This window comes from Hyperolius riggenbachi, chromosome 1 (assembly GCF_040937935.1).
Source record: "Hyperolius riggenbachi isolate aHypRig1 chromosome 1, aHypRig1.pri, whole genome shotgun sequence".
In the NCBI taxonomy this organism is placed as follows: domain Eukaryota; kingdom Metazoa; phylum Chordata; class Amphibia; order Anura; family Hyperoliidae; genus Hyperolius; species Hyperolius riggenbachi.
Genome location: NC_090646.1, coordinates 473,743,400 through 473,767,422, shown reverse-complemented (window position 1 = coordinate 473,767,422; position 24,023 = coordinate 473,743,400). Strand labels below are relative to the sequence as shown.

Below are 24,023 nucleotides of genomic sequence, written 5' to 3'. Positions count from 1 at the left end.
ACTAAGTTAGTGTGTGCTTACTAAGTTAGGGCAGATAAGACAGGGATGATAGCGATACACACAGAGAAAAGAGCAGGAAGACTTTACAAACAATGGGAAAGATACTAGGTGCACACTTTTTAAAACGGGGCAGTACAGACTGTAGCTAGTTTATCGGTATAGGCCCAACATAACAGCTCATACTGTATTTACTGGGGGTAATATAAAATTGAGTGATTAAAGCAGTGAGTGATTTATTGCATTTTTAATCAGGGCACAATTTTAAGGCATTTTACTACATGTAAGTGTAATTACACAAATACTGTAATAAAGATTATTCTTGACTTACCAGTAATTGTTTATTGCCGTTTGGAAGATAAAAACTTTTCTACCTATCAAAAGTGCTTCTGAGAAAATACTAATAAGAGCTTTAGCAAACAGATGGGGAAACCTACCTCTGTGTTGGAGTGATCGTGAGTAGACCACTAGATATTTGAGTCCTCTTGACCTCGTCTGGGTCTTCCGGAACATTGAATCTTTCATTCACCTTCTCCACATGATCCAGAAGACGGTCAGTGCCTCTCTCAGATACATACCTAAAAGAATGGATATGAATTAATAAGAGCCCCAACCATGTTTGTCAAAGAATGCAAAAACTACCCAACTTACTTCAACACCTGTTCAGTGAAGCCACACAATGTCACATCTTTGCACTGCTCCAGAGAATCCTCACTGTGGAGAAATAAAGAGTATGTTCTGATGTTAGCCAAAATGTGATCAACGGAGTAAACACTAAATCAGTTGCCGTTAGCTATAATGCAACAGACAGCCGATAAAAAGGAATTTTCCATGTTTCCCTATGTGTCATTTTACATATATGCGTTATACATTATAAGGCATAATTGTAAACAGACCCATAGTGGAACATGGACAATTCCTTCTCTCAGTTGTCTGTTGCGGTACAGCAGTTTCAGTCTAACTCAGCCTTAACACTATAAGAAGAACACCACAAGGAGGAAAAGTCTACAGCTGCACAGCCTGCTTCATAATTATCTTTGCACCAAATATTTGTGTGCCTCAGACACTGGGGCAAGAAAACACCCAGTTTACATTAGTCACATGTGGATGACATCATATGAGAAACTAAGTACGAATGGATGGAGTCTTTATACACACACTGATATAGGCTCATTACTATGTAAATTCTAAGCATTCATCAGATGCCCCATCTGCAGCAATGTAACTGAAGCTATAGTCAGGATGGAGTCTATAACACATTATGTCGTAGTAGATACTTGGGTGCTTCACCAACAATTACAATTAGAGATATTAAAGTGAACAGAAAATAGGTTCTGGACAACATATCAAACACAACTGAGGAGTAAGTATTATAACCAATTACCACATTCAGGTAGTTACCTCTTGAAGCCGTGGGGCAGCACAGTCACACAAAGGCAATCAGAATTCACAGTCCGACGGTACTCCTTCAAAACGGACTTGAACTCTTCACCAGGGGGTGAGCTTGCAAAAACCAGCAGAGTATCTACCTGTGCATTAAAACAGAGCTGTAAAGCAGTGGTTCTTATAGTGTGAAATGAGTGCTACTGGCAGCATATCTCTTAAAGGGATACTGTAGGGGGTCGGGGGAAAATGAGTTGAACTTACCCAGGGCTTCTAATGGTCCCCCACAGACATCCTGTGCCCACGCAGCCAGTCACCGATGCTCCGGCCCTGCCTCTGGTTCACCTCTGGAATTTCAGACTTTAAAGTCTGAAAACCACTGTGCCTGCGTTGCCGTGTCCTCGTTCTCGCTGATGTCACCAGGAGCGTACTGCGCAGACACAGACCATACTGGGGTGGTGCTATACACTCCTGGTGACATCAGCAGGAGCGAGGACACTGCAACGCAGGCGCAGTGGTTTTCAGACTTTAAAGTCTGAAATTCCAGAAGTGAACCGGAGGCGGGGCCAAAGCATCAGTGAGTGGCTGCGCGGGCACAGGATGTCTGCGGGGGACCATTAGAAGCCCCGGGTAAGTTCAACTCATTTTCCTCCGACCCCCCTACAGTATCCCTTTAAGGAGGAACTGTAATGGCATATAGTGAAATGCAGTACATTATTCAGGTACCTACTTTTACATTAAATATCTTGGTTTCAGCATCAGAAACATCCAATAGCTACCCGTCTTTCACCGAAAATATATTATATAAATTTTTGCTCTAATAGCTGTACTGGGGCTTATTTTCAGGGGATGTCTTAGATTTCTATTAGGAAGTGTCTCTCAGCAGACAATTTCCTCTTGCTTTGTACTGTGATATTCATGGATTTGAAAGTATGCTACTGTACTGATCAGGCACCTGACCTGTCTTCCCTGCACACAGCACACAGCTAATAACCTTTCTGTGTGCTGGGATTAAAGGATCATTGCCCGAATGGCACTGCACCCCTGTGTCCGCACTTACTGGCTGCCTCTTCCTCCTCTTAACTTCTGCTAGGGCTTATTTTCAGGATAGGGCTTATATTTCAAGCATGCTTAACATTCCAGCTAGGGCTTATTTTCAGGGTAGGTCTTATTTTCAGGGAAAGAGGGTATATATTAGTATGCATTCGAGATGGTTAGAGCCTCTGTAGGGATTTCACAGCAGGCAAAACTGAAGTTAAAGGGAACTGACCCCCAATGGAGCCACACACAGCAATAAAGTTTACTTTATAAGGCTATTCTCTGTCCAACTCTAGCAAGAAAGATTTTTTGGAGGCGTTCCACTTTTTAGGAAAGGTTGTCCAAAACAAAAAGTTGCTTCTCCTTACCTTTGTTCTTTTCAGAAGGAGTCCAGTTAGATATTCCGCCAGTGGATTTCCCTGCTCGAAGGGCAAATATGAATGCCAGTCTGCATTCTAAAGAGAAAGCATTCCTGCATTAACTAAATCCTATATTAAACTGCTTTAATATAGTTACATAATTAAAAATAAAACATTAGCTATTATTCTTAGGAAAGAATTGAAATTTGCTTAATTGCATGATGAGGTTTGACAAATGAAGCAAATCTACTGTTCTACATCAATATTGCATGCATGCAGACCAAAGAGACATAGGTTTTAAATTAGACAGTCCATGTGGATGTCTCTATAAAAGCAAAAAAGATTATGAGGGAGACCATCTTATGCAATCAGTAAAAATGGCCAGAGGCTATCTAGATGGGTGCATGTATGGAATGGTTTTTAAATTTTTGGGAGATGGGTGCAGATGGCCCCCCCCCCCGGCGCCGGCCACGCTTGGGGGGGGTCGTCTGCGCTACCCAGCCTCCTCCTCCGGGGTGTCGCTGTGGTCCCTAGGCAGTGAGAGAGCCTGGGGCCCCGCAGCCCCCCGGTTGTATGGGGGCAATGGGAAGCCTCCCCGAGTATGGGGGCAATGGGAAGCCTCCCCGAGGCGCTCCTGGATAGTGCTGTATAGCATTAACTAATTCCTGCAGGGCAACCGCTTCGCGGTATTGGTTTTTGACCCTGCAAAGTTTGGCATGCGAAAGCAGATGCATTTCTGCGTGAGCATGTTTCATGGTAAGCCATTTTAGCCAGATTTGCACAGCTAGACTTAAAAGGGTTAAGCTTGGTGTAGAGCACGCATACATTTTCTTGTGATTGAGCATATTTGCATTCTGTCCTTTGGAGGCAGGTGGTGGATGGCTTGCTCTATGAGTGGGCTGTCTGTGCCTGTCCTCCCCCCCCTTCTGGAGTGATGTGTGTGAGCCAGCCCTGAGCCCCACAGCTCAGGGTGACCCATGCGTCACTCCTTTCCCATGCAGTGCCCCGAGTCGATGCGCAGCAGCAGAACGCAATGGACGTTGAGGTAAGTGCCTGTTTTTAAATTTTTGGGAGATGGGTGCGGATGCCCCCCCCCCCCCCGGCGCCGGCCACGCTTGGGGGGGTCGTCTGCGCTACCCAGCCTCCTCCTCCGGGGTGTCGCTGTGGTCCCTAGGCAGTGAGAGAGCCTGGGGCCCCGCAGCCCCCCCCCCCCCCCGGTTGTATGGGAGCAATGGGAAGCCTCCCCGAGGCGCTCCTGGATAGTGCTGTATAGCATGAACTAATTCCCGCAGGGAAACCGCTTCGCGGTATTGGTTTTTGACCCTGCAAAGTTTGGCATGCGAAAGCAGATGCATTTCTGCGTGAGCATGTCTCATGGTAAGCCATTTTAGCCAGATTTGCACAGCTAGACTTGAAAGGGTTAAGCTTGGTGTAGAGCACGCATACATTTTCTTGTGATTGAGCATGTATGGAACATGCTAGGGGCACCTCTAAGGGGCACTGCTTTGTAGCATCGCTGGTGTTCTCCATATCGAATCCTGCTCTCTCCCCTAGAGATTGGGCAACTCGCTGGAGCCCTGCATCATCTCTACTCTGGTGTCACTTGGTGTGGGTGGCAGGAAGCGGGGCATATTAGCGGGATGAGAGGCTCCATGCTGGACAGCATGGAAAAGGTAAGCTCTATCAAAACTGGCAGTTCTATATCTGGGATGTGCTTGTTAATTAAGCATTATAACAAGAGGGATAGTTCTAGTGCTCCGGAGTCTTGTCTGTTACCGGATCTGTGATGGACGTATCAATACTGGGGGTGCGGTTTGTCAATGGGGTCTGTCTTTGGGGGGGGGGGGGGGCAGTCTAATTGGAGGGCAGTCTTTAATTGGAGGTTTGTGATAAGGGGTCTGTCCTCAGAAGGAATAACTGAACAGCGATTGCAGAGGAAAACTGTTCACAGGGTCTGCCATGAGCATAGTTACTGGGGTATAAACCACAGGATTGTTTTTCCCTGTCCTGGGTAGGGATGATCAATCAGATGCAAATATTTCTGAGTTCATTCAGATTTATGTAATTTTTATGCAAATATATGCAACTTGAAATTAGTTAATCAATTTAAATCTGGGTGGGACTTGATTGGTCCATTTTCAAGCGGCACAGATTTGCATAAAAATGTACATAAATCTACATGAACTCGTAAATATTTGCATCCAACTGATCAGCTCTAGTCCTGGGACATGCATGCTGTATAATGTTATTTGGGATTCAATTTCCGTTCATCCGGATCAATTCAGTTACCGTTCAGTTCCATTTCCCCATACACCCCCCCTTCCCCAGACCCCCTTCACCATAGTGTATTTTGTGGGCTAAAACGCTCCATTTAGCCAGTGTGTTGTACAGACCCGTTTCTCATTGCCCCCAATGCAGTGCTCCAGCGTCTATTTCCATTCCGCTGGGCTCCGCTGTCCAGAAAAACCACTGCAGTACAGTACCACACTTGTGGTCCGTTCAATGGAGCGTGTGGAATGGATCCATTTGAACGGATGAATGTGAATGGATCCATAGGTTAACATTGAATCCGTTCCCATCTGTTAGGATCCGTTACATTATGAACTGCAAGCAGACCCGTTTTTTTTGCCAGTGTTTACCGAGCCTTATTATCACTGTACAAGTAAGTGAAAAGAAGCTACAAAGCTTCATAAATGGCATACAGGGGTTGGACAAAATAATGGAAACACCTAACATTTTTGGCATCAATCTTTGAACATGTTTTAAGCACTCAAAACTTGACATATGTTAATTTTTTCTATTATTTGTTATTTTATATGTTTAATTAAAATTGTTTTTTTTACAGATATTTAAACAAAAGTTGGTTATAATTTATAAAAATGGCAGATCTCTCAGACTTTCACAGAGGCCAAATTGTTGGTGCTCATATGGCAGGTGCTACTGTAACGGAAACTGCCCGAATGCTTGGCATTTCAAGAGGTACTGTCTCAAAAGTAATGACTGCCTTTGAAAGAGAAGGAAAAACATCCTCAGCAAAGCACAGTTGTGGCCCAAAAGTCGAAGTTGTCAGAGAGACCGTCGGACTCTAAATCGAATTGTTAGAAAAGCTCGCAAGACCACAGCTCCTATAATCACTGCAGAGCTGAATAAACACCTACAGAACCCAGTTTTAACAAAAAACTGTTCGTCGGGAGATGCACAAATCTGGATTCCAAGGAAGAACTGCAATTTGAAACATTTGTCTTTGAGAGCAGAGGTTTTCTAAGAGTTTAGAGTGGTCTAGAAACCACCAGAATTGGTCCCTCGAAGCATTTCATCCAGACTGCCTTCTCCCAACCGTAAAACATGGCGGGGGCTCTGTGATGATCTGGAGTGCTATTTCTTGGAAATACGCCGGGCCAATGATTTCCCTTCATGGAAGAATTAACAGCCGAGACTATTTAGTAATTTGGGGTGACCAAGTTCATCCTATGGTTCAAGAACTGTTTCTGGAGGGGAATGCCATCTTTCAAGCTGATAATGCCGTAATCCATACAGCTAGAATGTTTAAAGAATGGCACGAGGAACATTCTAATGAAGTTGAGCATCTCATCTGGCCACCACAATCCCCAGACCTCAACATTATTGAGCATTTATGGCCGTTATAAGAGATTCAAGTAAGAAGTCGATTTCCGCCGACATCGTCTCCAAAAGTACTGGAGGGTGTTTTAACTGAAGGCTAAAATTCCTTTGGAAACAATTCACAATTTCTATGAATCAATACCTCTGAGAATTGACTATTTGCCGCAAAAGGTGGACCTACACCATATTAAAATATATTTTGTTGATTTTCAAGGTGCTTCCATTATTTCGACCAACCCCTGTAGGTGCACCAGTTTTAGGCAATATTAAGGGGTCACACTTGTCTGCTTTTGAAACACCTTTTGGCAGTTTTCTGCATTTTCACCCCTGCAGTGGAACACTGACACACATGGGTAATTAACCCTGGATGTAGCAAGTTGCTTCCAGGGTCGCTAAAAAGCCGGGGGGGGGGGGGGGGGGTGTTGAAAGGATCAGAACACGACATTCATACGAGGATCAGTGTAACCGGCGGTAAACATCGAGTAGACCCCCATGTGAACCAGCCCAAACTATACACCAGCAGTTCTGGATGTGTGCTGGCTTTCAATGACAGAGATGATTTTCATATTTGGGAGTGAGGCATCATGGGAAATCACTTAAAGGGACTCCGAGCAGTGCAGAAACTATGGAAAGATGCATATCCTTTTAAAGCTCTCTTTCTCCTCTTTCCGATGATATATAAACTGCTGCCCTACGCCTTTTAGTTTTCGCTATTTTTGCTATTGAAATTGCCGCGGCCGCGAAAATAAAGAAAACTAAAAGGCGTAGGGCAACGATTTAGGTGTCGCCAGAAAGAGCTTTAAAATGATATCAATCTTTCCATAGTTACATTGTATTACACAGGCCGACCTTTTCTGCTGAATGGAGCTGCTGACACTGGGGAAAGTGTCGTCCTGTGTAATACAAGTAACTATGGAAAGATGGATATCATTTTAAAGCTCTCTTTCTCCTCTTTCTGGCGATACCTAAATCGTCGCTCTACGCCTTTTAGTTTTCTTTATTTTCGAGATTGAAATCGTGGCCGCGGCAATTTCAATCGCGAAAATAGCGAAAACTAAAAGGCGTAGGGCGGTGATTTATATATCATTGGAAAGAGGAGAAAGAGAGCTTTAAAATGATATGCATCTTTCCATAGTTTCTGCACTGCTCGGAGTCCCTTTAAAGATGAATTATCAGAAATACCTTTTATTTTAAAGAAGGAAAAAGATTTTTAGTAAGAGGGCTTATCAGGGTCTTTTAGGCCCTTATACTTGGTGGGCATGTTTGTCTTGTTTCACTTCAGATCAACTAAACAGCACACACTAAATACTGAAAATTTCACCCATAATCATCACTGTCTCTCTTACCTCTGCTTGTTCTTTAATCTCTTCCACCCGCTGAAGAAGAGGGTTATTAGAGAGTTCAGCAAAGATGAACTTACGCTCATTGTAAAGGACAAGTTCAGCATTTTCTGCTGTTTCTTTTACCATAAGGCTCAACAGCAAACCTACATCCATTAGCTGCAATGGAAAAAAGGTGCGATTAAGTAAGAGACTGGAAAAAAAAAAAAAAAATACATATCAAGTCTAACTGGATATAAATGCAAGGAAAAGAACAATGATAAAAATAAATAAATATCGTACGTAATATATATATTTGATATGTTTGCAACAGGGATTTATACAATCTTCAAAAACCTATTAGCACAAGTGTGCAGTCATTTTCATTTTTCAGCAAACTTGGAGGGGGAAAAAAAATAGAAAACAATAACAAAAACAAAAAATAAAAAAAAACTTCAGTATTGGATGGAAAAAGTTTACAAATCATGCCCAGGTTACATAGGAACACAGTGAGGGTTGCTGAATGCATCTGCATCAAGAATGCATCCAGGGCAAAATTATTAAAAACAAAAAACTGAAATCTGTGTGCTCATGACTGCAGCTTCACAGCCCCCAATTCACTATACTCTTCGCAATCCTCACGATGGAGCCAATTCAATAAACTTTTCTCCTAAGTTTCTTATCTCAGGATGTTTTCTCATCTTATCGTAAGAACGCAGCACTTAAGCCACATACACACGCTCAACAAAAGTCTTTTAAATGCGCGATTATGAAACAACTTGAAGCTGGACAACTTTTGTCAAGTAAAAGACGTGCAGCAGTTGGGTTGACTTGAGTTGCGTATTATCAGTTGTTGGTTGCCTCTTATCAGTGATCACGCCTTGTCGTTTGTGCGTCTTTTACTTGACAAACGTTGTCCAACTTCTTCAAGTTGTTTGATAATCATGCATTTAAAAGACTTTTATTGAGCGTGTGTATGAGCCTTTAGCAAGTGAAACATCAGAAAAAAGAAAAGTGATATCAAACTTTGGTTCACTTCCAACATTACAGGCAGTCCCCAGTTAAACGAGATAGGTACTGTACGTTCAGGATTAACCTGAATCTGTTCATAATTCAGAACACTGCGTCATCTCCTGTGCCTCCTCTGTGCCCCTTCTACCTTCCCCTTTGTGCCAGCAGTGCTGATCTCACCTTCCAGCCGGAGTCCAGTGCTGTGCGTCTATCCACTCCATTTCCTGCTCCCTCTAGTGCCGGTCCTCTGCCGCAACATACGGGAAGAGGTACTAGAGCAAGCAGGATGTGGACCAAGGAGGATGCTCAGCACTGGACTCAGCTGGGAGATGAGAAATGCCCTGCTTTTGCTGCGGGGAGCTCTGAGGGACTTGCACTGGGACACGGGAGAAGTTTGAAGCTGCACCTTAAACTTACCCTGTGTGGAAATTATAAAATTATGACAGGACTGGGCAGTCGGGATTGGGCCGTCTGTATTGGCAGGTCGTCAACAACAAGAGAAAGCGTCCATGACACTACAATTCATTAGATAACCAACTCCATAGTCATCATTTAAAATACTTTATTAAGGGTAACAAAAATCTTTAAAATCAATTAAAATAGATCAGTGGTAGGTCTATACGTAAGGGGTATTCACAATAAATAAATACAAAACTGTATCGCAATAGTACATCATAAGGTAAGCGACCGAACTGCAACAATGTGGGTAGCAAAAATGCAATCAATCACCCAGCCGCACTGTGTGACAGTTGATAACACCTATACACAATAACCATGCTGCCCGCACCTGTAATTTAATATGTAATACACATGTATAGTCGGCCATGCACTTACCCACTGAGAGGATCCCCGAACAACAAGACCTCCACACCGTGCGCAATCTCACGCGTTCCGGACGCCTGTCCTTCGTCGGAGATAAAACATTATCTCTGACGAAGGACAGGGGTCCGGAACGCGTGAGATTGCGCACGGTGTGGAGGTCTTGTTGTTCGGGGATCCTCTCATTGGGTAAGTGCATGGCCGACTATACATGTGTATTACATATTAAATTACATGTGCGGGCAGCATGGTTATTGTGTATAGGTGTTATCAACTGTCACAAGGTGCGGCTAGGTGATTGACTGCATTTCTGCTACCCACATTGTTGCAGTTCGGCCGCTTACCTTATGATGTACTATTGTGATACAGTTTTGTATTTATCTATTGTGAATACCCCTTACGTATAGACCTACCACTGATCTATTTTAATTGATTTTATAGATTTTTGTTACCCTTAATAAAGTATTTTAAATGAGGACTATGGAGTTGGTTATCTAATGAATTGTAGTGTCATGGACGCTTTCTCTTGTTGTTGATTATGTGCGTTTTTGTCCAGAGACATGGATATAGATATGTTTAGTATTTTATTTGTACTCTGTATTGCTTTAGTATTGGCAGGTCGATCGTATCTCGGGTAATTGCAACTCAGTGATTACCTGTATTTAAAAGACTTCTTTCCCTTGCTGTTGGCTAAAACATACTTTACTGAGTAGGTGAAGAAAAAACATTTACTGTGAGAAAACTCATGAGAAAAGTTTACTGAATTTGGATCAAACATTCTTCTGCAAACATGAACAGAAAATAAACTGATGAGATAAACATTTGTACCTACAGTGCTATTCCTAAATAGGAAACTTAGAATCCTACAGTTAATCTTATGTTTTTTAGCTTTTAAACACAAGATAACCAGTTTTATTGTCTGAACATAATAATAATAATAATAATAATAATAATAATAATAATAATAGATATTTTACAACCCCCATTTTGAATTGTTGCCCTTTCTTATCTATTAACTTTACTTTTCTCTTTGCCATTCAAAAGTTTTATAGTCTGTAATTAGTCATCAGTGATAGTTATGCTTAATTAGTTATCAGTGAGAGAGTTATGATCAATGCTACCGTATATTTCTGGAATGGCCTCAACTGCCTAGGCGTTGGAAGAAGGAACCCTGCATAAGGCAAGACTGCAAAATGGAAGATGGGAGCTGATGAGAAATGGAGATGTACATGAAAGGGAGGGGCTGCTGTGCACAGATGTTACATAAGGAAGAGGGGTCTGCACATGGAATAGGAGCGCAGTTGCTGCACATGGAAGGGGAACCACAAGAAAGTTGGCCTAGGGGTGTATAACGTATAAATCTAGCATTGGCTACACTACAGTCAGATTGAAGTCTGGACTTTTAAAATATAAATAAGAAAATAATTGCCAAATCATCCACAGAAATTCCTCATGACCAGTAACGGAATTATATAGCACCGGGCAGGGGATGGCTGCAGGGGGGTGGTCGCCACATGGGGGAGTTCAGTAAATTGCCACCCTCGGAGGTGGATGAAAGGGGGGGGGGGGTATTGCCACAAATAGGGGGTCAATAGATTGCGACCCTTGGTGGGAAAGAAGGGGGGGATTGCAACAAAGGGGGGGGGGGTGGTCAGTAAATCGCCACCCTATTTCTAGGATTACATGCGAGGAATGAGTTTTCGAATTATGTATAAACAGTAGGGATAAGAGCATAGGCGCCAAAACCTGGCCTTGCCCCAAGCGCAACTTGGTCTATATTCATCCCTGATGGTGGACTTGCCCACTGGTGTCGAAATTTTGGTCCAAACTGACTAGAAAAGTAACCGATCTTTTTTCTCCTCGCTTAAAGATCCCAAAGTCTTTTTGTTAGGCCTTAAGCCCCAAAAACTCACAACATAGGCTCCTCCAGTTTATACTAGTAGCTGCTAAAACGTACATAGCCTCTCAATGGCTAAAGCCTTCCCTTTCACTGGCAGTTCTGGAACAAAGAATTGACCATATTATGGTTTGTGAGCGACTTAATGCTCTAATAAGGGACACTATGGACCAATTCACCACTATCTGGGAACCTTGGGTCGACTTACGAGGGAACCCTAGTCTCTCCTCGGTTTTGGAGGCTTGACTTTTTTGGCTGTGTTCTGTCAGGACAGGAGGGTCATCCTTGACCTCTTTTAGCATTGCTTAGTGCTAAAATCTCACGACAATCTATGTGCAACCCCCATACCCCACATTTGGTAAAAAGTACATGGAATCTCTACGCTGGGCGGACGTTCAGCCGACAGTAGCACGTGTGTACGCGCTGTCAGCCGACTGATAAGGCTGGTTTCTGAACGATCCACTGAGCGGATCATTCAGAAACAGCCTCATCAGTCCGCCAACAGTGCGTACACACGTGCTACTGTCGGCTGAACGTCCGCCCAGCGGGAGGGTCTGACGGACCCATTGTTGGCGGCAGTAGTGCGTGTGTACGCACCTTAAAATTTACAGACTGCATCACACACACACACACGGAAATATCACATCACATAGAGGCAAAATGGAGTTTATCTGGCATTTTCACTCTCCAATTACACTTATCCTTTCAATTAATTACATAAATATCCCATACTGTTCATAATGTACTTACTGATGGTGTTGTTTTCCTGAACCCATGATTTGTAGAGTTGGAAACAGGTAGTTCTTTTGCTCCATGGCATGGCTCATGCATAGCATAATCCATGTACATCAGGATGACAGTGCGCCCAGGAATAGGTGGGATATTATAACGGGCTGATATCTGCACTGCTTCCTCCAGTGACTTCTTATAACTCTGCAGGACATCTTCATCAAAGTTTATAGTTCTGTGTTACCAAATAAAAGAACATACACCATAAATATCAAACATTGAAAGGACAACTGAAGAGAGGGATATAGAGGCTGACATATTTAACAATGCAAATTTCCTGGCTATTCTGCTGATCCTCTGCCTCTAATACGTTTAGCCATAGATCCTGACATTGTCAGATCTGACGAGATTAGCTGCATGCTCGTTACTGGTGCGTAATTCAGACACTACTGCAGCCAAATAGATCAGCAGGGCTGCCAGACAACTGGCATTGTTTAAAAGGAAATAAATATGGCAGCCTCCGTATTCTTCTCACTTCAGTTGTCCTTTACTTCTGTCTCGAGTGACTACTTTCAGTTTCCTCACCTGGCCATCATGACTGCCTTCTTCTCTCTTTTAACTAGCTGGTGAACAGCAGATATTGCTAAACATGCCCTCAGTTGGCGTCGAGAGAACTGCTTGCGGGCAAGCTGAGGAATGTTTTTCTTTTCCCTTTGAAAGATACGCTTCAGTAAGATAGCATTGGTGGGGAATGGCTCTTCTGTGGAAGATTGTAAGAAAATATACATTACATATTAAAGGGGATTTAAAGTCTATAAGCACCAACTATTTTCTCAGGAAGCATTATCCACCATCAATACAATTATTTCTGTCTCTTTCATCTTGCTTCTGTGACCAGAATGCATCTCTCTGGCATAGCTTCATTTTCTCTCCCCCAATATATATTAAGCTGAATTACGGTACGTTTCTGTCGTGTGCGGCTGTAGGAAACCTAATTTCAATTAGGGTAAATAGGACTAAATCCTTATTCTAAAAAGTATATTTAAGCCTTTTTTTTTTTTTTAAGTACCTTTAGGAAACCAGGTCCTTAATTCCACTTTAGAAATGTTCTAGTGTCATAAATTAGAATACAGTATCAACCAAAATAAGAGAAAGAAAGAAAAGAGAAGCAATAGGTAGTTCAAGAAACAGACAGCACTGCAGTGTATTGGGTCTAATGTGCTTTTAATCCAAAAACGTGGAAGAAAAGTCAATTTTGCACTGGAAACAAAAACAGTAGAGCAGCCTTTCTACCCTGGAGGAACCCTCCAAATAGCTTTTAGGATCTCAAGGAACCCCTGCAAACAATGTTTTGATCTTGAGGAACCCCTGCATTTAATATGGAGGAGGCATGGCCTTTAAAAGAATGTGTCTGTTTATTTCACTACCCCCCATTACACTGCCACTCATTATACCATCTCCTGACTCCCCAATTTAGCGCTTCTTGTTAAAGTACCACCTATTATAATGTGCTCTATTATACTCCCCCCCCCCCCCCCCCCCGATGGGGGAAAATGCCAAGGAACCCCTGCAGAGTACTCAAGGAATCCTGGTTGAGGAAGCCTGCAATACAGTGTTAGCAGTTAGGTGCCTGACGAGAAACAGAGCAGCAGCCATGCTTCTGGATTAAAACCACATTGGACCCAATATGATGCAGTGTTGCTGTAGACTAAGCACGCGCCCAGATTGTGCGGGCGGCATCCTCCACTGGTATCACTACCATGTCCCGTTCCATTTGGGTCACCAGGAAGTGTAAGGATACATACACATCCAATTTTGATTGGCCAATTTTACCACTTCCATGCGGTATGAGAGCTTACCTGCACAATCTGTTCATAGTATTCTAAATCTGTTGTCCATATTACACAGAGATGGTAAAATTAAAATTTGATGTGTGTACCAGGCTTTAGTGTGCCGACTTTCTTGCTACTGCGTATTAAAGTATCAATTAAAATGTAAACAACTTACTAACGAAACTGTTATTATTATTCCCTGGTGCCTCTACACAAAGTTTTTGCACCATGAACGCTTGCAGTAAAACCCAATTCAATCAGTTTTAAAAATCAGTTATAAATGTAGCTCACAAAATAACTATATTTTTAATTTTTTTTTATTTAAGTATTTATATAGCGCTGACATATTATGCAGCACTGTACAGAATATATATTGTCTTGTCACTTAACTGTCTCTCAGAGGGGCTCACAATCTAATCCCTACCAGATCAGGAGGTAGAAACTGATCTGGAAGAAGAGCGATGCCCCTTGCCTGCCGCCTGCCCCTTCTACTATCACCACGATAGAATCAGCAACCAGCCAGATAGGCCTACAGGGATGACGACAGGGGGTAAGCGAGAGAGTCCTGACTCCTGTCCACCATCAATCATGCAGCACTGTCTGCAGCCACCCAGGCCTGTGTCTGTGTTGTTCAGCTGGATGGGTGTCTGTGGGACCCTGGAGCCATCATGAGCCCTCACAGTAATCCAGGCAGCAGCAGCAGGGGTGACAGGAGCCAGGCCTGGCCTGAGGAAGCCCATATCATCTCCTTGTGTCTCTTTTGTGCTTTTTTTAGCCAGCCTAAACTGTCAGCTCTAGCTGTCTGTCTTTAAAAAAGGTCAGCAACAATCTCCAGGTGGAGGCTTGAGCACTTTGCTGCCAAAAAACACCAAGCCGGGGCTCCCTGGTGGGAATTGGCTGAGGCTGTGTTAGACAGCAGAATTTTGTGAGTATTCAAAGCATGCTTGAACCTCAAGTTTGCCTCAGGCAGCAAAAAGTCTAGAATCAGCCCTGAGGACTGTTCCACTTCACACCTTCCCTGTTGATAAATAATGGGCAGCTAGAAGGGGAAGGAGGATGAGGGGAACATGGCAGCTCCTATAGCTATTAGACACCAGGAAACAAAAGTAGTGATTTAACTAGCCTCACACTAAATTGTCCATGGAATGTAGTAAAAAAGTTAAATGGTGAGATTTGTTGAAGAACATTTTGTGATGCGATTTGAGCAATACGCTTTGTGTAAATGTAAACGTTTTTCTGCTTTGTAGACGTGTGAATAAATGAACAAAAAATAAAATATGCCTAAAAAAATTGAATCCTGATACATATAAAGACCTCACCTGCTTTCTTGAGCTGAGTCTCAAGATCTTGAATGATTTTGTAAGCAGACAAGAAACGGAATGGAAAGAGGCGGCTTTGGATTACAGCATTCTAAAATGAAAGCATAAGGGGGAGAAAAAAAAAGTCACACGTAAACAAGGCAAACTAAACCAGCCAACAGTGTTAAAGAAAAATGTGAAAGTCAACTTTTATGGCACTTGTTTTGCATCAGAAGATAAAGAATAAACTATAAAACGTGTAAGAGCTTTCGCTTAAGCCAGGGTAATGGCGCTAAGTAATGTAGAATGTAAGCCCCCTTGGCCTGCAAAATCTCGGCGGCCTTAATTACTATTCCCCCTCCAGGCCACCATGGATAGTAGGGAAAGATGTAACTCTGCTGCCAGCGATCGCTGGCGAGGGAGATTACATTCTACATTACTTAGCTCAGTTTCGCCCGGCTAACGGAGTTTTAGCATCACCTAGTGGTTGCGCCCGGCTAACGGAAAATAACTTTTTTTTTTTCCTACAAACTTTAGTATGGTGTAAGGCACAGTATAAAAGAAGCACTGTGCATGTTCTGTACATTACACAAGTTGCACTATATACCAAAGAAGTGCTGCATTACTTATGAATACCAGTAAAATTGCTATGCAATGCCCAAGCACGGTCATTTTACTGGGGATTAGTGGATAAAACCCCTTTTGTGTTTCATCACTGATCTCATTATGGTGGTGGGAGGGACTAGAATCTAAAGTGGCAGCGCTGTGCTGCCATGTGACTAAGGAGGTGGGAACTGTAACCTTTATCTCCCAATAGCCTCCAGTGCCAATTCAAGGAACTCATTACCTTTGATTGGTTAGAAAAAAAATAGACATCCTTTGCATTTGTCAACCTCTATGTAGTTCAAAAGGGTTAAGACATCGTGTTACATTGACTAACTGAGAAGAAATAAGTATGTGCCACACTATTTACCGTTTAGGCCTCTTTCACAGTGCGATGTTAAAGTTGCACATTAGAAAATGTTTTAACGTGGACTAATGCACAGCATTACTAAAGTCTGTGCAACATTCATAGTGCACATGTTGCGTTTGTGTGTAACATGTAGCATTAGAAAGTGCTGCATGATGTACGTTATACATGTTAGTAACTGCATTGGACTGTTTGCACATGCTCAGTAATGACCTGGAAGCACACTTTTCATTGCCTGTATGCCCTACTGTATGCGACGATAACAGGGCATAGAGTTGCGGTGCGACTTTTATGGGGCGTCGCGTTGTTAGTTTGCGTTGCGACTTTAACATCGCATCAAAACGCAACGTCCCACTGTGAAAGTAGCCTTAGTCTTCAAATTCCATACATAAATAAGGAGCAAACAAAACTATTTGATGCGGATTAGAGATAGGTAGACAAGAGAGAGTCGTCCTAATCTCACACCTTTTTTTCCTGTCAAATCTCCTATTCTTTTATTCGATTTACAGACAAGGAATAGGTCTTGACGGTTGATATTTTTTTACACAAACTTTGCTTTATTACAGCCTTGTTATATACTAAGTTTGTATGAATATAATAAAGCAACGATCTAAAGCAACAACCATTACCTTGTTAGTCAGCCGAGCAGTCACATCCTTGTGATGTTTCTTGCTGATACCCGCTCTGATTACATTTCTCAGATTTCTCAGTAAAGCCATGAAGGGAACTTTACGGCCATCTGTGTGACAGAAAAAAAAATAACGGATGTAATGGAACACACCGGGCCTAATTTACTAATGGTTATCTAGAACACTGGAGAGCTTATGTGATTCATCTTAAAACAGGATTTTTATCATTGTCAATAGCTGGCAGAACTTTGCAACCCTCACAGTGAAATGGTGGTCATGTGCAATACAGACAACTTGGCCTTATCAAAAGAAAAAAAAAAATATAGCCCAATTGCTGTTTCAGCTATCATTGTTCTGGTATTCCAAAATCTAGGTAAAGGCTGCAAAATCGAGCTATCTAAAACAACTAAAAAACAACCAAAAAAAAAAAAACCAGTCCACATTTGTAAACTTGGACTGAATTAACCAATTGAGAACTCTGATTTGAAACAGTTTTCAATCTCCGCACATGAATACTATTTGTAATGAATTTTGAGGCGTGTTATATTAAGTTAACTGCATTTTGACTTTGTTGTCATCCCAGCCAAAACTATGTATTGTTTAGGGGATAGATGGGGCATTCTATGCATTAGCGTTTTTTTTTTCCCAGAAACTGGAGGGGGGGGGGGGGGGGGGAAGAGATCAAATTTATAAAAATGTATTTTTTTCTCAATTTTGACTGTAAAAGAATAGATGAAATGGAATCCATTGTGTTTGTGGTTTCTAAAACAAATTTTTTTAATTTATCTAGAAAACTGTGGTTCTAAATATGTGCATTTTTAAGAAAGGATTTTTATGGCCTAGAATCGAGGATAAAATGTAAAATCAATAGTTTTTTTTTAATGCAATTTTTTGTGCATTGATAAACTACTGACAGCAAGTTGCTTTTTTCCAGACACCAAGCACGTTCGTGCTATAAATTACATTGTGCACCTGTGGAACCAGAAAGTGTTTATTTGCAAACGTGCACAGTGTCCAGTAAGCTGCACCTCAAAAAACGTGCACAGAAACAATTAGCAGTTTGTCTAATTGAATGTCTAATTGGGCAAAAAAAAAAAAAAAAAACCAACGCACAGTGTATGGCTATCTTTTCACTTTAAAGGAACCAAACCGCTCTATACTAACATGTTTGACTAATAGAGGATGGTTTGTCATGGCAATTAAGCTGAGCTGTCCTGAGGATGTCCACACATGCAACAAGTACAGAATACCATTGCAAGGTTGTTAACTAGCCAACCCGGCCATTGCCACATAACATCCATCCTTCGCTCACTCCACTGGCTACCTGTAAAATGGAGAATTCTATTTAAGATTGGCTTATTGACTTTCAAATCCTTGCACAATCTGGGCTCTAGATACCTGAAGAATTTGTTACAACTGCATCTCCCCTCCCCCCGCCCCCTTAATCTTAGATCAAAAGGATCTAATAACTTGGTCAACCCCAGAGTCCATCTCAAAACCTTAGGAGACAAAGCCATCTGTCATGCTGCCCCTACACTTAGGACATCTCCATTCCTGGAAGCATTAAAGTCCAAACTGTAAACACCATCTGGCATTTATAAACACCTGACTAATTCCTCTCCAACACAGTCCACCCTGCAACTATGTATTGATCTGATACATAACAGGGGTGTAACTATAGGGGCTGCAACCCCTTCAGCTGCAGGGGGGCCCAGGGCTGTTTTGGGAGGGCAGAAGCATCATGTGCGGGGGGAGTGCTGCCACCAGATTGTGGACCCCTAAGGTGTTGAACGGATCGTGGCGTCCAATAGACACCGCGCCAGTTCTTTCCCAGCAATCCGCAGCTCACTTCAGTCTATGGGAGTCTTCCAGGAGGCAGAGCAGGGCTACGGGAAGATGGCGTCCAAAATCCTGCACTGTAGACTATTAGTGTCTCCAGTACAGGGCTTCGGGCACCATCTTCCCATAGCCCTGCTCTCTGCCTGTCAGTGCAGGAGATTTGCTGCAGGAGGATCGTCGGCGGAGCTGCACGGTAGAGGCCGGCCGGGAGAGGAGACTTCTGCCAGGTGAGTCAATTTTTTTTTTGCAGCTGCATCATTATTTTCTGGTGAAATGCTGCCCACTTTACGATTTGGCACCTATGGGGGGGGGGGGGGGGCATCCAAATTTTTGCAGGGGGGCCCAGTGATTTCTAGTTACACCCCTGATACATATCTATGCTATTTGAGTCAGAAGGGTGAAAAGCGCTTTAAAAATGTTATTGTATTGTATGTTAGACAGAAAAGGCAAGCTGTTCCATGCTCCTACTAGAACTGCAGGCCTCAGAAGGGTTTGTGTATGGAAATATCTGCAGTTACTCACCAAGGAGACCCTCCCATACTGGACCAGTGTTGCCCTTCTGGCTGAGTTCACGTTCCCAGGTCTCCGGCTGTTTCAGTTTCATTCTTTGCCCTGACAGATGTGACTGCCAGGGCCCATCCAGTCCACTACGGGAGAAGGAGGGCAGGTCTTTTGGATACCTATGCATATGTTAAAGAATTGATATGGTGAAGTAGAATGGACAACTCATACGTAACACAGAAATACCTGTAAATATACTGTATAGACTGAGGAAGGGAGAACTGCAAAAATAAAAATACTGACCTGCAACCAAGTAGACTCATCACATGATGAGCTGGTTTAGAAATGTGCAATCTTTGAATCAAACTTTTCAAAGAGAACTTGTCTTTCTTCTTGATCTTCTTCTGAGTGGCAGCAGAGGCAGCTTCATCAAACTACAAACCAATACAAACTAGCGTCAATACACAGGAGACGGCGAAAGATGGCATGCAACACTTTTATACAATACCGTGGAACAGCTCACCTGCTTCTGGAGAAGTCTTAATAAGGACTCAAAAGCTATTAATTTTTTACCAAACCTCACATTTCTAGAAACCTGAAACAGAGAAACGTGTTCAGAGCTTAGCGGTATTGTCACCATAAAAATCAAATTTCAACAGCAACTGGTCTGAGTGTATTAAGTGATAAAGATGCTAATCCTGCATTCAAAACTTTTTCTGCTGTTATGGTTTGGAGTTATCACATACTTTAGGAGCAAAACAGTGCCAAAAAGTTGAATGCTGGGAGTTCTTTTTATCTATAATATATTCCTCCTCTTCCATTTATTTCCCTGCCTAGCTGATCACTTGTGTTTACAAGCAAGGCTGAGGTGACTCAGTGATTGGATGTGTAAATAAAAAAAAAAAAAAAAAAAAAAAAAAAAAAATTAAAAAAAAAAAATTAAAAAAAAAAAAAAAAGACTCTGGGAGGAGGGCAGCTAATGAATACACAATGAGCAAGAGAAAGGAGGAGAGGGGAAAACAAGAGTCAGGGAGAAAACAAGAGTCAGGGAGGATAGGATGTCAGCATTAGCTTGGCAAAATGGCCACTGCCTAGAATAGTATTTACTGCTTTTCCTTTGTAAAATTCATAGGAATCATTACGTGGATAGCACAATACATCTGTTATGCAAGTAGAAGTAGTATTTATCTACTTATATATGTGTTTATTACTAAGTTACCATGGATGTTGCTTGTTCTTTAAAACATTAGTAAGAATAGGGTAGATTCAGTTCCTCGCAAAAGTATGCAAATTTATATAATCTGATAGCTTATATGCGCACATATTACCTTACCGCATCAAACTAGGCTTTTGCAGCTAACAATCACTTTTAAAAATTCTGATCTTAAAGTACACCTTAAAGAGAATCTGTACTCTAATATTCTTACACTAAAAAGCATACCATTCTATTCCTTATTTTCTCCTGTCCCCCTCTGTGCTGTTTCTGCCACTCTCTGCTGCAATCCTGGCTTGTAATTAACAGTTTTAGGCAGTGATTACAAACAAACTAACCAGCTTGTGATAGGCTCACATAAACAGAGTGTGTGAGTCATACAGAGTGTGCAGGGGGCCTGCAGAGGGTGTGTATTGCTTCTATCCAATCACAAGCAGCCCTGCACATTCCACACATTCAAGCCTTAGCCCGACAGAGGAAAGGAGATAAGATTTATTACAGAGACAGTGCAATTAGGAAAGGCTGCAGTAAGCCAGAGCACATTAGAACAGGCATAGGAACTTATAGGATAGAAGAACTAAGGCTGAAAAATTTGTTAGAGTCTCTTTAAGTGAGAGAGAGATATGGAGGCTGCCTGTAACGATTGGTGTCAGCAACACAGAGTGTTTTCTGATTATTGGTGATCTGCAGTATCACCAATAATACAGATGCTATACCTGCTTATATGGTGATCTGCAGAATCACCAATGATACTAGTATAGCCAGACACAGGACACCCAATGTGATAAAGTGTTTGGTGTAACAGTAATCAGAGAGGTTATCTCCCGAGGGGCAGGAGATACAGACACTACTGCAGCCAAGGATCCCCTGAAGAGCAGGGAATCAGACTGCACTGCAGCCGCAGGCTTGGACGCGGAGATAGCCGCCATGCCGCTTGTCCATGCGGCGGTATCTCCGCTATTCATTACACTGCCATATTAATTTCCTTTTATACACCACAAGTTTTTGGCAGTCGTGTTGATCTATCTGGCATCAATTGTCTGAATCACACACCTGAAACAAGCATGCAACTAATCTAGTCAGACTTCAGTCAAAGGCATTTTTTTTCCCTGACACAGACACTGGCCACTTGACCCATCCTCTCCTGACACAGACACTGACCACTTGACCCATCCTCTCCTGACGCAGACACTGACCACTTGACCCATCCTCTCCTGACGCAGACACTGACCACTTGACCCATCCTCTCCTGACGCAGACACTGACCACTTGACCCATCCTCTCCTGACACAGACACTGGCCACTTGACCCATACCCTCCTGACACAGACACTGACCACTTGACCCATCCTCTCCTGACACAGACACTGGCCACTTGAACCATCCTCTCCTGACACAGACACTTGACCTATCCTGTCCTGATACAGACACTGGCCACTTGACCTATCCTCTCCTGACAGACACTGGCCACTTGACCCATCCTCTCCTGACAGACACTGGCCACGTGACTCATCCTCTCCTGATACAGACACTTGACCTATCCTCTCCTGATACAGACACTGGCCACTTGACCTATCCTCTCCTGACACCGACACTACAGTGTTCACCCGAGAAACAGCAGGATCTATTTGTGAAAAAGTATCGAGGAGATTATTATTATTTTTTATTCATGTAGAGCCTGCGTATTCCAAAGCACAATAAGGGGAACATAGGTACACAGAAAAATGTACAGCAGAGTCTCAAGCAGCACAAGTATTGCAACAAAAACAGTAAACATTAGGAGGATGATCCTGGCCTTTGCGAAATTACTGGTAAATACTAAATACAACAGTACTTATCTGCCTGCAGTTTCCGCAGGCCCTGCTGTATGGCAGAAGTAGGACATCACCACCTGTACTGAACTTTTAAATGTAAAAAGATAAGGTGAAATGGAAGTTGTTTTTTTAATTGATGAGACACATTGTTAGCATGCATTTTTAATGTGCCATTGAGGTGTCCTGGGAGTTAAAAATGCTGGTTACAGTATTCAGCTGTAACAGTATTAATATCTATCCCTAGCACAAAAACAGGCACCATGGTTTCCTCTGGACATTAATCAGTCACGGTTATAAACTAAGCTCATGCTAAGCTATATAGCTACTCTGTATGCAATGTCAAATAGCAAGCAAAAGGCACAAATAAGGAGCAGTGAAACAGGTCATACAGAGTCACTTACCCAAGGTTTTTTCTCCCTCTTTTTCTGGGATGCACGTTTTCCTCTCTGCACGCGTGTATTGTACTTGGCCAGCTGATACTCGCTGAACTCTCGGAACTTGAGAGTAAGCCCTCTGCGGAGGCAGGATGGCAGAGGAGCCAACTTACCTCCCTTCCCTGCCAGGCTCTGGAAGTTCAACATCACACAGAAATTACTTAAAACACCAATCACAATACAAATCCAACTGTTGCAGACATAAAGAATTTAAAGTGTACTAAGACATTATCAGAAGTCCCTTACTTGATTTCCAGTACAGAAAGAGTTTAAAAAAATATGGCGTTATCTATGCAAAAGAGTTAGTGTTCAGTTCCTGAACCGTGAATACAGTACAAGCCAAAACAGCTGAGAAACAGTGCAATAATGATACTAATGAGGATTTCCTGCAGGAATGTTCAAAGAGTCATTAGTTCTGTATCCTTTTCAGCTAAACAAAACAATGTGTGGATTCTAAAAACCAGCAACAGTCCCAGTTTTATAGAGTTCTAAAACTGAAAATAAAAGAAATTAGACTCTTCTCTATACCAGATTGCTAATATTCTATTTATCATCCTAAAGGTAGCCATACACTGGTCGATTTGCCATCAGATTCAACCAACAGATAGATCCCTCTCTGATCGAATCTGATCAGAGAGGGATCGTATGGCTGCCTTTACTGCAAACAGATTGTGAATCGATTTCAGCATGAAACCGATCACAATCTGTGGTGGTGGTGCTGCGCTGCCCGCATCCATTACCTGCTCTGGCCGGCGCGACTCCCCCTCTGTCCCCGCAGCTTCTTCTCCGCGCTGAGTTCCGGACCGGCTGCTGCTTCATTGAACTTCCTGCCAGGTAAGTTTAAACAGTAGAGGGCGCTCTACTGTTTAAACTTCCTGCCGGGACAGGAAGTTCAATGAAGCAGCAGCCGGTCCGGAACCCAGCACGGAGAAGAAGCTGCGGGGACAGAGGGGGAGTCGCGCCGGCCAGAGCAGGTAATGTATTGCCGCTAGTGTCGGTCGTCGGGCATTCGAACGCTGCTATCGACGCACTTCCGGCCCGCCAGCGATCGAGCGAAATCTTCCGCACGGACGGATCGACGGGAACAATTAATATTGGACAGAAATCGATCGTTCTGTCAGCGTTTGCGTAACGATTTCACAGCAGATTCGATCACAGTGATCGAATCTGCTGTATATCGGTGGGAAAATCGTTAGGTGTATGGGCCCCTTTACTAAACATACAATTCATTTCATTATCTCACAAGTTTAGTTTTCAATTCAGCTTCACTTTAAAGCTACTTATGGTAATTATGCCTGTTAGGTTTCTACAAACCAATCAT

The 24,023-nt window shown here is 42.7% G+C and overlaps 1 protein-coding gene across 4 annotated transcripts in view; it reads right to left on the bottom strand.

The window, feature by feature from the left end:
• Positions 1-24,023, bottom strand: part of TEP1 (telomerase associated protein 1) — a 194,519-nt gene that overhangs the window by 77,676 nt on the left and 92,820 nt on the right. For all 4 annotated transcript variants that reach the window (XM_068241093.1, XM_068241103.1, XM_068241122.1 and 1 more), the window contains exons 6-18: positions 22,670-22,834; positions 19,766-19,837; positions 19,546-19,676; positions 19,264-19,421; positions 16,903-17,012; positions 15,325-15,415; positions 12,759-12,933; positions 12,195-12,408; positions 7,745-7,897; positions 2,787-2,873; positions 1,399-1,526; positions 649-711; positions 435-575 (exon numbers count right to left, since the gene is read on the bottom strand). In XM_068241093.1, coding sequence (XP_068097194.1) covers positions 435-575; positions 649-711; positions 1,399-1,526; positions 2,787-2,873; positions 7,745-7,897; positions 12,195-12,408; positions 12,759-12,933; positions 15,325-15,415; positions 16,903-17,012; positions 19,264-19,421; positions 19,546-19,676; positions 19,766-19,837; positions 22,670-22,834 — 1,688 coding nt within the window. The remainder of the gene's footprint in view (positions 1-434; positions 576-648; positions 712-1,398; positions 1,527-2,786; positions 2,874-7,744; positions 7,898-12,194; positions 12,409-12,758; positions 12,934-15,324; positions 15,416-16,902; positions 17,013-19,263; positions 19,422-19,545; positions 19,677-19,765; positions 19,838-22,669; positions 22,835-24,023) is intronic.